Source organism: Lytechinus variegatus, chromosome 12 (genome assembly GCF_018143015.1).
Source record: "Lytechinus variegatus isolate NC3 chromosome 12, Lvar_3.0, whole genome shotgun sequence".
NCBI classification, from domain to species: domain Eukaryota; kingdom Metazoa; phylum Echinodermata; class Echinoidea; order Temnopleuroida; family Toxopneustidae; genus Lytechinus; species Lytechinus variegatus.
The window spans coordinates 14,598,199-14,613,169 of NC_054751.1; the positions used below are offsets into that span (position 1 = coordinate 14,598,199).

At 36.8% G+C, this 14,971-nt stretch overlaps 1 protein-coding gene across 4 annotated transcripts in view; it reads left to right on the forward strand.

Annotated features, from left to right (window-relative positions):
• Nucleotides 1-14,971, forward strand: part of LOC121424843 (zinc metalloproteinase-disintegrin-like EoMP06) — a 40,869-nt gene that overhangs the window by 12,070 nt on the left and 13,828 nt on the right. For all 4 annotated transcript variants that reach the window (XM_041620646.1, XM_041620647.1, XM_041620649.1 and 1 more), the window contains exons 4-16: nucleotides 565-689; nucleotides 1,748-1,816; nucleotides 2,547-2,713; nucleotides 3,317-3,401; nucleotides 6,470-6,600; nucleotides 7,225-7,396; nucleotides 8,301-8,474; nucleotides 9,226-9,352; nucleotides 10,170-10,266; nucleotides 11,474-11,515; nucleotides 12,374-12,572; nucleotides 13,008-13,085; nucleotides 13,766-13,883. In XM_041620646.1, coding sequence (XP_041476580.1) covers nucleotides 565-689; nucleotides 1,748-1,816; nucleotides 2,547-2,713; nucleotides 3,317-3,401; nucleotides 6,470-6,600; nucleotides 7,225-7,396; nucleotides 8,301-8,474; nucleotides 9,226-9,352; nucleotides 10,170-10,266; nucleotides 11,474-11,515; nucleotides 12,374-12,572; nucleotides 13,008-13,085; nucleotides 13,766-13,883 — 1,584 coding nt within the window. The remainder of the gene's footprint in view (nucleotides 1-564; nucleotides 690-1,747; nucleotides 1,817-2,546; nucleotides 2,714-3,316; nucleotides 3,402-6,469; nucleotides 6,601-7,224; nucleotides 7,397-8,300; nucleotides 8,475-9,225; nucleotides 9,353-10,169; nucleotides 10,267-11,473; nucleotides 11,516-12,373; nucleotides 12,573-13,007; nucleotides 13,086-13,765; nucleotides 13,884-14,971) is intronic.

Here is a 14,971-nt window from a genome sequence, read left to right on the forward strand (position 1 = left end):
AACTTATCTGGATGATTTGAGGTGTAAATTGCTCTTTGACTCCATATATTCTTGAAGTTGTCCAAAACATGAAGTTTGAAAGGGGTATTCAAGAATCAGCGTAGCAGTGAGCATGCGATCAATCAGTTGGTCGGTCCACAACAAACTTGCAGATCGAATTCCTTAATCAATTTTTTTCCTATGGTCATGAGGCTTTGCAAACACGTTGATCTTGGAGTTAAGACATTCAAGGGACATTAAACAAAATCTTGGGTACTATGTCGCTACGGTAACAACATATTATGTCAATAAGGCAGAAAAGTCTTGTGGAGCGAACTACTTCCTCACTTTCCACCAATGCACAAAATACTTGGCACACATTGGTCTTGAGTGAGGCTGTTCAAGAATAATTTTTCAAATGTGACTGTGTTGCCATGGTAACAGCATTGTTGTGATAGGGCTGGGGTAGTTATCAATTTCAGTGATATTTCTAGTTTTTCCTGGTACAGTATGACCTAGAAATTTGAAATATATTCATCCATCAAAGGTACACTTATCAATGTATACTATCATGTTTTTTGACAGTGATGGATGCAAAGTATGAATCTGTTGGAGAACTGCCCGATATATCAAGTAAAGAGCGCCACCGCAGGGACATCCTGTCCGAGACGAAATATGTAGAATTGGCCATCATAAATGACGATGCTGAGGTGAGCGTGAAATGTTATTAAATATAACACAAATCTTCTTTGGGCTGTTAAAGTCTCAAAAGAGCTGTATTTCAGAAATACATTATTTCAGAAATATCTCAGAAATATGGCAATGGCAGCAGCAACCTCATGTTTTGAAAACTGTCTCCTAATAATATTCCTGTCAAGAATCTCCTCAGCCAAAGAAGATTTCCACTTATGTCGTAAAATATAACTTTTTCTGTGCTAAAATATAGCTTTTTCTGAACTCTGATGAAATTTTTCAAAGCCTGTCTGAATTGATTTGGTAATGAAAAAACAGGAAGCATTCAACTAATGGACTTATCAAATATTTCATTGGATCTGGGAGCGATTCATGAAAGTTGTCAGCACTGACAAGTTGGCTTTCTCCGACAGTTACCATAGTAACAGTCAAAAGCAAGTGCCTCACAGCCAATCAAAACCAAGGATTTCACTGACATTGTCAGCACCAGCAATTTAGTCAGTGCTGACAACTTTCATGATGTGATTAATAATTGGAATATCTAACATTCCGACCCATGGCCATTGCAATTTAAATTTTGGCATTGTTTCTGATTAAGGGCCTTCTCTCGACAATGTTTAAATTATTCTTTAAAAATAGCCCTTTGAGCACTTCAAAAATTTAGTAATTGGATATTAAAATGCTACAGACAATGATGATATCCTGAAAATTTTAACTGATGCCATGCTTGAGAAGTAGTTTTATATATAAAAAGGGAGACCAAAATATGCAGATATCAAGATGAATATTTGTTTAGATCACAAAATATATCCAATAGAACATATTTAAGTTTTTTATTCTTTACATCATGACTATTTTAGGGTATACACATTCATCTTTCTTTGCTTGAAATAGTGACAAGTACTTTCAAAGGATTTACCAAAACTAAAGATAAGCCATAAAAAAAGTGTTTTTAATAAAACCATAGTTGCACTGTTGAGTATGGGAAGTTTAATTGACAACTGCATATTTTATTAGTAAGAATTAATTCTCAAATTATTATATTGTTCTCTTTCCATATTCTTTTCCTTTGTAGTATCGTTTTCGTGGAAGTATTGGGGCTGTGCAAGACAGAAGCAAGGAACTCGCAAATGCCATGGATATGGTGAATATTCACAATTTCATTATGTTTATGTAACGGTAGATCTATTTGTTTCGATAGATATCTGATATTTTAGAGATATATACATGTACTGCATCGAAGCAATAGCTTTGATCCAGCTGAGGCATGGCGGCTTGTCATTGTTCTAAACCCACCTTCACCCGACAAAGGAAATTATAATTGGTATAGTGTCGAAAATCTGTCTATCTGACGGTCAATCGGATTGGGTTCGGCCTAGCCACTAACCCGTCTCTGTGGTCTAGTGGTTAAGGCACTGGCGTTCAAAGCTGGGGGCCCGGGTTCGATTCCCGGCAGAGACACTTTTTCGGCATCACCAATTTTTCCAAAGGGTAGATAGCTCTGGGAAACCTTGATTTAAGCTACGCCTACCATTTCTTTACAATATTTAAATAAAAAAATAAAAAAGAGTTGCCAAAAGCTGTTGTACATGTATAACTTTACACACACATATATATATATATATATATATATATCAATAAAAAACAAATACATCAGGGTAACAAATCAGGTATCTAGAATATTCTCCAGGAATAGAAGATTGGATGCTTTATTTAGGAAAAGTCAGAATTTAATGCTAATGCTTAGAGATGTCTTTCCAATGTCATGAGAGTAGTAAAGCTCTTAACGGGGCAAACAAGCTTTATAGGTAAAACTTTACACCCACAACGAGGTATGTAAAAATCAGATTATTATTCTTATTTCTTGACTGCAGCTGTATCGAGCACTGAACATCAGGATAGCTCTAGTTAACGTAGAAGTATGGACAAGTAAACAGATAGATCTTACTGCCGATGCCACATCTAACCTGTTCAAATTCCAGGCCTGGAGATCTGAGCATTATTCACCTAGGATCCATAATGATAATGCTCAGCTATTAACGTAAGTAGCCTAATTCTTCAATTTGGCAATTCCATTCTAACTTTCAGTTAGTTACTTATTGGTGCAGTAAATAAAGAAAAGTGATGTTATTTGTTTGTGTGTAGATGTATGAAAAAGGACATCATAAATATTGCAAATTTGAGAATTAAACATCTTGTAAAATCCCTTGCATATGATGTAATATGGTCATGCAACAAATTTAAATCATTTTTGATGAACCCAAATTTTGGTGAATTTTTCTCCCCTCCCTTTCTTGGCCTCTGACTGAAAAAAAAAGACCCCACTGTGCCAAACCACAATTTATGAATTGTTTAATTTTTTTTTCTTACTCTATTGTCTTTACTTATTTGACTATAGCTGTTTAGATAGATGTTTGGTTTTTTAATTCACATGAATCCAGCAAGTATGTGAAAAAAATATTGATAAAAGGAGACCATGATTTATGATATTAAAATTAGATGTTTTAAAAATATTTTGGTTAATATTACAAAATTTATTATTTTCCTAAAAATGGAGTAATAAAAGGATGCAAAGAGTGTGCAAGTTACAAATATATAACAAGGAAATATTAAAAGTTTTATTTTAAACATTTATTTATTGTAGAGGAATTCCTTTCAACGACAATGTCGTCGGGATGGCAGAACATGGGAAAATGTGTACAGAAGACAAATCATGTGGTGTTAATACAGTAAGTTTTCACTTCAACATACATGTATGTAGTGTTGTTATCTAGAAAAAAAATCCTGGTCCGAAACCGTCCCGGCAACTTCAAAATTTCCTTATCGGGATCCCGGCTCGTCCCGAATCCCGAAACGAATCTCCACGCACAAATGCAATCCAAAACTGTATACCTACATTTCCAGCCTTAAATACAGTAGGGGAAGGCGGGGTAAGTTGTGACACTTTTTGCATTTTGCATGTTAGAATTGATATGACTAGTACTATTGTAGAATTAAGTACCTTGCCTTTAAATTTGATTCTTGGGAAATCTTTTTCACCTATAGATAACTTTCTACCCCCACACTGAAAGTCATCGTGACCTTTGAAAAAACCGATGTCAAATAGCTCAACTTACCCCATATATGGGGTAAGTTGTGCCACCGTCTGGGGTAAGTTGAGCCACAAAAACTACGTACAAAATGTATGGGGGAGAACCAGCATGTCAATTTTTTGTTTAAAGTCTTTTCACTTGCTAATTCTCTATAAATACTAATGTCCTTTAAAAGGAAAAGAGCAGTCATGTAAATTTGCTCCTTTCAGCCTGCATTTCAATCAATTTTTATGGTTTGTTTGTTTTTTAAGATATATTACCATAAGAATTACCATGGCTCAACTTGCCCCATGCTGTTTGGCTCAACTTACCCCAGTCCGAACTTAGTGCAATAATTTTGTATCCACACATTTATTATGCATCCATCATATAAAAGACTATAACAAGAATGAAGATCCATACCTGGACTAACAATGTTGTTATCATGTCTTTACTATATTTAAAGACGTGTGTGTGTATAAAGCACTTATCTATTTCACACTCTTTTTTACTTTTTTGGCTGAAATTCATACTTTTCCCTCTAAAAAACTACTTTTTGTTTCTAAGTGGAAAACAATGTGGTGGGGTTAGGTGTTATGCTATGGGTCATCAATACATGACACCACCACAATGTCTGACTCATTCATTATTGGCCTGGGGCTGGTGGCTCAACTTGCCCCTATGCTCAACTTACCCCGCCTTCCCCTACACCACTGCGCACTGGCGGTGCACCAGACAGTCAAAGTGTGCATGCCACCACCGCAAATTGTAAACATTCACTCAAAAGGTGGGGAAAATAATGATGAGACAGTCAAAGCGTGCCACCACCGCAAACTGTTAACATTGATGACCACTGACTGACATGACCCGAATTATGTTTGAGTCGATCCAGCTCCTGATCTGACAGTCCAATAACACACGTGTCGGTGCCACTGATCTGTGGTCGGTGCGCACGTGGTTGACAGTTATAAGCAAATTGCGTAATGTCTTGTCAGTGCGCCTGTGGCCCTAGCTAGCCCGGAATATGGATTAACTTTGACTCTCTCTCCCTCTCTCATAACTCTGAACAGTATGATATCACTACTACTGAGAAAAGTGAATACTATCTTATCAGAGAAGCTTATTTGGAAATTTACATAAGATTAGTCCCAGCGGCCGGCACTTCGCATCAAAACAACAAACTCATTTTTTCTTTAATCATGAATTACTTTCGATCAAGAAAACATTATTTGAATAGATACTCAGACTATTCACAGTAAAAAAAATATTTTGAACAACTATTTAAATATTAAGAAACAGTGTTTAAGCCAGTCAATATACAACTATTTTTTAAACTATTAAACCAATAGAAATTTTTAAAAACTTTAAACAGTTTGTTTTTAAATATTTTTTGCAATTTCCAACGATATCATTTAAAACTGTTAATATCATTGGAAATTTGTTTGATGCATTTAACAACATATTTTTACAACATATAGGGTATGATATGACTTTCAAAACAATGTTGTTTCAAAGTTTAAACAACGCCACTTTAAACATTGCCAATTCTAACAGCGTTTTGGTACAATTTTATAATTTAAGTCGAAATATATCTAGGAGAAATGATTTGACAGACTGGTTTGCAATTGTAAACATCAAGTCAACACTATCAACCATTGACGGCTGTCGATGACAGATGGTCCCCAGTCGTGAACGACCAAGCACTTCCCGTAATCCCCCCCCTTCTCACCCCCCTCTCTCTCTCTCTCCCGGCTTTAACCAGCTGAAACATGGTGCGCATTCGTCTAGTTGTTATTTGCAAACCTTTTCGCAAAAAATACCCTAACAAATACAATCATCACAATGTCGACTTTTTTTAAATGACTAAATTTGCAAATACTCATAGATCATCATCGTCAATTGTTAGTAAATTATTTCATGATAAATTCACTAGTCCATACATATCGTAGCAGATTCAACTCGAAAGTATGGGGTAAATGAATGACTCTGTAAAACGAACTGAGGCGAAAGAGGTCTGCACATGAGACTATACAGTAGACGATTATTGTCTGCGTAGATCTCTCGGAGCTGTGTGCAAAGCTAGATTGCATGCATGCTCATGCGATCGACGAGTACAGATAGCTATGTAATTGCGTAATATTTCGAGGTGCATGTGCACACAGCCAGTTGAAACTAAATTGTTCTCTCGTATTTCGTAAGTACAATGACTAATTGGGAAATATTACAACATGAATTTGGCCATTATTGATTTTATTTTCCTGCCGGGATACAGTCTAAGTTGATTGATCCCGGAACCGTCTCGGAGCCTCAGACCGCCGGGAATTCATCCCGATCCCGGACCGACTGACAACACTAAATGTATGTCAGAAGAGAGTAAAAGAATGAGCGTGATCAAGTTTTCTTGAAAAGATTGATGATGATGATGGTGATGATAATGATGATGTTCATGATGATGATGATTGATGATGATGATGGTGATGATGATGATGATTGATGATCATGGTGATGGCGATGATGATGATAACGACGATGACAATAGTGATGGTGATAGTGACATGATAAAGATGGTACAGGTGCTGCTGATGACAATAGCAATGGTGAAAATTGAAGATAATAGAAGTTATGATGGTAGCGATGATGATGATGATGGAGATGGTGATTGTGAAAATGATAAAAAAGAAAACACTCTGTTATACCATGTTCATATCCCGTTCTCTGTCTCATAGGACATAGAAGAAGAGCTCTCCCGTCAGGTTGTAGTTGTATCACACGAGATGGGACATAACTTGGGTTTTAATCACAACACTAGAAGTTGCACCTGTCCAGATGCTTCCTGTATCATGGATGATATACTAGGGTGAGTATCCATGACAACTAGCATAAACAGTAGCATTTTCAGTTTTCTTTTATATTCGCATTCTTTGCATCTTACCATAAAGATGTCTTCTTTAAACAAGTAGCTCATCAGACTGTGAACCTGTAGATGTGGAGAGTATTTCATGAAAGTTTTTTGTCAGTGATTTTCAGTGACTAACATGCTTTCAGCCAATCAACGCAAGGATTTACAGTAGCTTATAATGATAGTCAGTGATAAATCAACAACTATTTTTATCATGAAATGCTCCCCTTGCATTGCAGATTCTTGTCTTTTGGTGAGATGTTGTTCCATACCTGTCACTTTGTTTGACAAGGGGTGCATTACAGAAGAAGTTGAATATGAATGCAACTTAAAATGCATGTTTATAATGTAAAGTAAAATACATGCAAATTTGGTTCATTGAAAATCAAAGTTGCATTCGATTGTAACTGTTTACTGCCAATTAACTATTCACCACACTGGGGTTGTGTACAGCACAGTTTCTTGGTTGGCTTGGATTTGAACACAAACCCTTGTTTTATAGGCAATAATCAGAACCACCAGATTACAGAAGACATTATTTTATTTTTTTCTAATTAATGAAATTCTGTTTCTTTTCTTTAGATACCCTCCCTCCACCCAGTTTTCTTCCTGCACCTTTGAGACGATGCGGAAGGTCCTTCAGAAGGGTTACGGGTTCTGCCTCCTGGATTACCCTAAAGAATTCTTTGGAGGACCGGTGTGTGGTAACAAGTTCTTAGAGGCAGGGGAGGACTGTGATTGTGGGACACCAGAGGTAAGAAGCTACGGATAATCTCTTTGAGAGGGGAGGGGTTGAGGTAAGGACAGGTAGGAATAGGGGTGTCTTCTGCATTACCCCCAAAGAGTTCTTTGAAGGACCGGTGTGTGGTAACAGGTTCTTAGAGGTGGGGGAGGACTGTGACTGTGGGACACCAGAGGTAAGAAGCTCAGATCATTTCTATAAAGATGGGAAATAGGAGGGGGTAGGTATGGATGGACCCCCTGAATTACCCTGAAAAGTTCTTAGGAGGACCGGTGTATGGTAACGGTTTCTTAGAACTGGGTGAATACTGTGACTGTATGACACCAGATGTAAGAAGCTACAGAGAAGATCTCTATGAAGAGGGGAAATGGAGGAGGAGGGGGTAGGTATGGGATGTGCTTCCTAGATTACCATAAAATATTCTTAGGAGGACTGGTGTGTGGTAACAGGTTCGTAGAAGTGGGTGATTACTGTGACTGCGGGACACCAGAGGTAAGAAACTGCAAATAATCTCTATGTGAAGGGAGAGAGGAGTGGAGGGGAGGGGATGACAGAGGAAGAAGAAGAGGATGAGAAAGGAGGGGAGGAGGATGAGGGATGAAGCAGCATGGGGGAGAGAGTGGGAGAAGAGGAGATGAGGATAAAGAGGAGGAGGAAGAAGAGGAACGGCAATGGGAATAGGAGAAGGGAGTGGCTGGGCAAAAGGGGAAGGGATGAAGGGGAGAGGAAGAGGAGGGAGGAGAAAGGAATGAGGAAAGGGATGGGGAGATGCAAGGAAGATTTTTGAGATACCAAGTCATTCTAATGATCTTAGGGCTAGACAAGCAATTGCAGTACTTCATGCAATCTTCATCATTTATTTGGTTTTTAATGTTTTTCTTTGCACATCTCATTGCAATCTTACTTTGAAATCTAGGAGTGTGACACCAACTGCTGCGTAGCTGAGACCTGTAGATTCCATGTGAATGCTACGTGTGCCGAGGGTGAATGCTGTGATAGTAACTGTCAGATGCTACCCGCTGGTACCCTATGCAGGGATGAATACAACCCCTGTGATCTACCAGAATACTGCACCGGAACTTCTGCAACGGTAAAGAAATATTGATGCAAGATTGAGGATCTTTAATTTACTAGTCACTAGGGTTACCTTGGTTTAGCAGCAGCTGGTCTTCTTATCATATGGTCTAATACCACATGGGCTAAACCCATTTGGTCTACTATCATGTTGGTCTAGTTGCTGGTTAGTCTATACTAAACTTGAGCTAATATTCACTGAGTGAAAATAATTGAAAATCCAGTAACTTTCTGATATTTGATTGAATTTTGATTTCTTTCTGTGTCTTTTTTTTGTTTTGATTTCTTCTAATTAAGTTTTCTTAGGGATAGAGGTGGCCTTTATAGTCGTCACTCTATGTACACTGACAGCACTTGTGCATCTTATATGTTAAAGAAACTTTATCTTAATTTTATGTGGAGACAGGGTCAGGTCTACAGTGGGGGGGGGGGGGGCAGGGGGGCACAGGCGTGGATCTAACTGGATTAGACACAATAGTTTTGAGAGGTCGACTATTGCGTAAAAACAATATGGCCCCTAAGATGATATTGTGTCTAAACTGGCTGAAACCTACCAGGGGGGGCACCTTCCTTTGATTTTTTTTTTTTAGTAGTGAAAAAAAAGAGAAAAAGGGAGAAAAGCGAGAAGAAAAGGAAAAAAAAGTAGAGTTAAAAAAAAAGGAAAAATGATGTCACATTTCTGTTGTCTTGCCTCCCCCATCAAACATCCTTGGGCCACCCATGTGAAGAATTGAATGCATCATGTTTTCTTTATTCTCCCCTATCAGTGCCCGGGTAATGTGTACCGCCAGAACGGAGAGAAGTGTGATCGGAGGGACTCTGATTCTCTCTGCTATGACGGGCAATGTCATAGCTACCAGCAGCAATGCGAAGAAGTCTGGGGTAAACGGACCTGTAAGCATATCCATTTTTTGTCTTTCCAAGATGTTTAAGGTGATGTGTTGGTATCTCCCCCATTATTACATATCACATCATGGTCCAAGATATATCGACCTCACTTTAGTATGCTTCATTTCGCACAACATAATATATCTCCCTATATCTGTTAGATGAAATTTCAGTTAAAAAAAAGAATATCGGGATGCGTGGTTGCCCACCTCTTCAGAAAGTTGTTCAGTGAAGCCAAATTATTTTCATTATCTGTTTGAATTTAATGTCAGAATGAAATGGTGATATCATAATTGTTAAGGATTTCAGACCTACTTATGAAATGATAAATGCATCCCAAAATAATCACAAATTTGAGTGTGAGTAGAATAGGCATGGATGTATGGAATACTTACATTGTGTGGTGGTGAACTCATGTTAAGATGGCAAGTACATTACACACGTGTGTTTCTGTGTTTTGTAGATCAAGCATACCCTCATATGAATGTATCCTCATACATCATAAAGCAAGATTTTTTTAATTTCTGTTCATTTACATGTACATCCATTTATGAATCATTTACATATACTTGCAAATATGCTGTGCATGACTTTTTCCAGGAAATTTACAAAACCATTAAAAACAGAACTGCTTTGTTCTCCCAATATTATTTTTGAGCTACTTGAATACTGATTTGTATTTCTAAAGGTTGATAGTGACTTGTACATGCTTTATACCATGGAAGTGTTCCCTTACTTACAAAGTTAAATATAGTGCATGCATGACAATTTCTTGTTAATATCATTAATTAGATATTTTATTTTATATCATTTTTGCTTTCAGCTGTTAAGGCAGGGGTTGATGAGTGTTATGCCCTGAACGAACAAGGCAGCCATTTTGGAAGTTGCGGAGAGACGGACCAAAGGCCATGCCCATCCTCGTAAGAGAAATTTATGTTATATTCCATACAGTATTCCCCAAATAGTTGTGCTGTGTAATCTCCTCCTCCTCCCTCTTTTGTTCTTTGTTTACTGCTACTCTTACAATGTTTATGATTCTCCAGCTGCTAATACTATAGTGACAGCAGTATCCACTTCCGCCACCACCACTACTTTTCCCTTATCACACTCACACTTCCTAGGTATACTCTTGCTTCTGCCATGTTTATAAGTATTCTAATTTGGTTATGCTTTTGATGAGACAATTTTCCATCTATGGTTTGAGTTTTAGGTATTTTGATTTTTTTATATGATTTCATTGAAGAATTTTGCCATCAAAACTAAAATTCTATAAATCCAATCTGAAATGTAACAGGCTTGTTAGGGAAGTTTCATTATATTATACATACAATTTATGGCTTTCAAACCAGTAAACAAGATCACATTGATCGATCTGATAAGCCGGACAAATCTAGGAACCAGCAGGATTTGAACCTCTCATCTACTGATTGCCAGTCAGTGACTGTACCACCAGGCCATCACTGGTCCATGCCACTTGTCGAGATGAAACAAGAACAAAGTCCTCGGTTCCTCTGCTTTTTATCTGTCTTGCATTCTTATATTAGTCTGCCGTGGACAATGAAATGGAATGTTTAAAGGCTTGCTGGGAAAATTGTTTTATATTGTCAATTTCATTAATGGCCTGGTGATAGAGTCGCTGACCGACAATCAGTAGATGAGAGGTTCAAATCCTGCTGGTTCCAAGATTTGTCCGGCTTATCAGATCGATCAGTGCAAACTTATTTTTACTGGGTTGAAAGACATAAATTGTATTTACAAAATCAAACTTGAAAGCAAAGTACTAACAAAATATTGAATAGAAATATATATAAAGGGTGCCATCTTGGAAAGATTATTTCTGTGTGAGCTTTATATATCCAATGAAAGATGATGCGGTGGGTTCGGGGATACATGTGCTCGGCTGCGCAACCTGCCGATCATCTCTATTTTATCTCAAGGTAGATCTATGTTTTCTATGGTGAGATGAAATAATTCAGTATGCAGTTTATGTTTCATAAAACTTACTATCATTGACAAGTCACACGCTACTGAAGCTATGTAATCTCATTGGCCAAGAGCATTTGTTATCGAATCAAGGTTTTGGTTCTTGAAATATCTTAAATGTTTGTGGTTTTTTTTCTCTCTAAGAACTGATCCTGATGGACCTTGCTACAAACCCTGTGAACCAGAGTAAGTAATTCTACTAAAATTCATTAAAAAAAATACATTAAACATTTGAATTCTAAGGTCTGGTGTGGAATTTGTGAGTTTTTGTAAAAATTCTGCTCATGTTATGCAAAGTTTGTGCAATAAAGGGGCTGGTTCCATAATATGTACTATTATAGTAACTTAACCATCCAAAGGCAACTGCCATGTGAACAACACTCAACAGCCAATCAGAATCAAGTATTTTATTACCACTGGTTATCATAGTGCCAATTTGTATGCAACAAACCCTTTGGAAGCCTTTTTAGATCTTGATGTCAGAAATCCACGTAGCATGCAAAACACTACTATTTTTATCAAACATAGCATCACACAGCTTTCCTTTTGATATTTATGATTGGTCCTCTGCATCTTAGCCACTTTTACTGTATGCTCCTGGCCTTGAAATTTTAATGAGAATTCACTTTTTCATAAAAAAATGTTGCAACTGCAATTTTGAGAATATGTGTCTGTTAGATCTCCAATTCTATTCAAAACATGCATATTCAGTGGCAGATTTTTTTGAAGCAAACATTATTGGGTGTGGTTTTTGTAGGCCTGACAATTAGCAGTATATCAGATGATTTCTTTTTTCTTCTGTAAGGACTTCTTTTGAAGCCGTTCACTAGTTCTCTTATTGATTTATTGTGTGAAACATTGAGTTTTGCAGTCCCTCAGGAATACAACCTCTCACCTCTACTTTAAAAAAAATCAGCCTTTTTAACAACAGCAATGTGGATGAAAAAAATGAGAAATAGAGTTTTAACAGTGTTCCTATACATTTAGCTTTAGTAAAAAAATATTGCTTATCATTCAATAATTTCATGAATGTAATTTACGTAGGAATGCAAAGTGCGGTCGTCTGATGTGTGAAAATGTTCCTGATAGACCCGTCCTTACCAGTATTGCCACCATCGCTCCAGGGCGGGCCTACGATTCCAAGGGCAGAGAGCACATCTGCAAGACGGCCTCCCTTAACTTTGGAACCGATGTCCCTGATCCAGGCTACGTTGCAGACGGAACCAGCTGTGCTGAAGGAAAGGTACCCCAGTCTAACCCTATTCCTATGAGGAACAAGGGGTCCCATTTTAATACAAAGCCTACCATATGTTGAGTAGTTAGTGGCGTAAAGTGATGATTCTGTTGAGGCGTTAAATGTAAATTCAGCTGCAGTAACAGTTTCAAATATGGAAAGCAAGAGATGACAAAAAAATCTTTGAAGAGTCCAGGTTCATTTTTTTGCACTTTTGTCAATCAAATCGTTCATTATTGTCTAAGAATGATAACTAAAATAGTTTTGTTTGCCAGCAAAATATGAGAAAAGATCACAGTAAACATAAGAATCATACAAGGTACATGTAAATGAAATCTGACATTTTTGGCTTTCGATTACTTAAGCACAGAGTTTGACAGACCAATCATGGTCTTATTTCCCCTCAATAATATAATTTCTTATTTCTTTGATTTTTTTTTATAGATTTGCTTGAACTTCCAGTGTCAAAACATCAGTGCCGTTGGCATAAGACCCTGCCCTTATAACTGCCATGGCAACGGGGTGAGTATTCAATTTTGCCTAATGGTGTACCATACAAACCTTGTTAGGAGGTCAAAGGTCAATGGGATTGTCAGAAGCAATTTCCTGTCAAAATGATCTTGATAAATCAGTAAATAGGAGAAGGGGTAGAAATGCCCCCCTCGGGTGTTCTTGTGATTCTGCCGTACTCACTGTTGGAAAATTCATTGTTCAACTGCACTACTGAAAATGTAAAGACTTCTGCTTGGTTGCTTCACTTGCTTGCTCAGTACCCCCCCCCCCCTCCATTCCGGACTGTGGGAGGAAAATCTTTGTGTACTGCCTTACATTTACATCTATTCTATCATCCTGAAATAATAACAATAATAATACTTTTCTTTTCATCTTTGTGCTTTGTAATATATAGGACATTACACATTATATTTAAACTAAGCGGTAAGCTTATGTACGCTTAAATTAAGGTTCTATATATATTGAAGAATCATTTCATCTTTCAATAGAAAAGGCTTAAGTAGTGAATTGGTATTAATACGATAAATGATACATACTAGACTATAGTGAATTGGTATTAATATGATAAAATGATGCATACTAAATTATAACAAAGAAATGTGAAAAATATGAGTTTTCAGATTTGAAAGTTGAACCAAGTGATGTTCAACAATAAAAAAAAATGCTATTCTTTTTTTTTTTTACTTCAGATGTGCAATAGTAAGAGTCACTGCCACTGTTATCAAGGATGGGCTCCACCTCTGTGCAACACTCCAGGCTATGGGGGTAGTATTGATTCCGGTCCTGCAGGTCCCCCTGACAACGTTGGTAAGAAACATGCACCTATCCCTCCATCTCTTACTGTTGCCTTTTGTTGAGATCTGTTTTCTCCTCTTTTTTTTTAAATGAAAATTGATTAGGTTTTGGCAGTTTTTTATCTTGGTGTCTTTTTTTCTCTGCATCTTTTTTTTTATCTTGAGGCTCGTGTTCATAAAAGTACATGTGTTAGCTGTTGAATGCTATAAATGTCAAATATGATAGATTTGACTTGTACTTAATTTCATTTTTGTAATAAAAAAGTATTGTTATGATGATGATGATCATCATCATCATCATTGATGATGATCATCATCATCAGCATCATCGCCATCTTCATTATCAGTATTATCATCACCAATGATGATGATGATTATTATCATTAACATTGTCATTATCGCTATTGTTATTCTCATCGCCACTATCACAACCATCACTGTCATCATCCTCGTTGTTGACATCGTCATAATAATAATTTACATGATCATAATAATTAAAATCATCATCATCATGACCACCATTATCATCATCATCGTCATCATATTCCTCCTCATTGTTGTCATCGTTATAATTATTATCAATATCACCAGCATCACCAACATCATTGTCATGATCGTCCTCATAACCTTTTTCACATGAACTTATTTCGAATTGAAAGAATTGCAAATTTGAACAGATATCACAACTCTTTATTGTCTTATCATTTGCCTTCATAAACCTAGCTAATATGCTGGCAAGCTATTACTTCTAATGAGCCCCAAAATTTATGAGGATGAATAATTATTATAGTTCAATATTTTTTAGTTGTTTGCAGCATTGCTTGTGTGTACTTTATTTTTTTTTGCTTTGCATTTTTTTTTTTACTGCTATGTTACTGCCTCATTGTACCCGTATGCGAATGCAGGTAGCATAGCAACTGAGTAGTCATTTTGATGCAAATGTTTTTTTAGCTTGTATTTTTGTATTGATTTTTCTTTAATATGAATTACTGATTATCTGTATATATTTCTAACAAAATTGTTCTATGAAATAAAAAATAAAACTCCTACTTCATTTAGCTGTAAACACCAACTTCATGAAACTTTATTAAAATTTTTAAC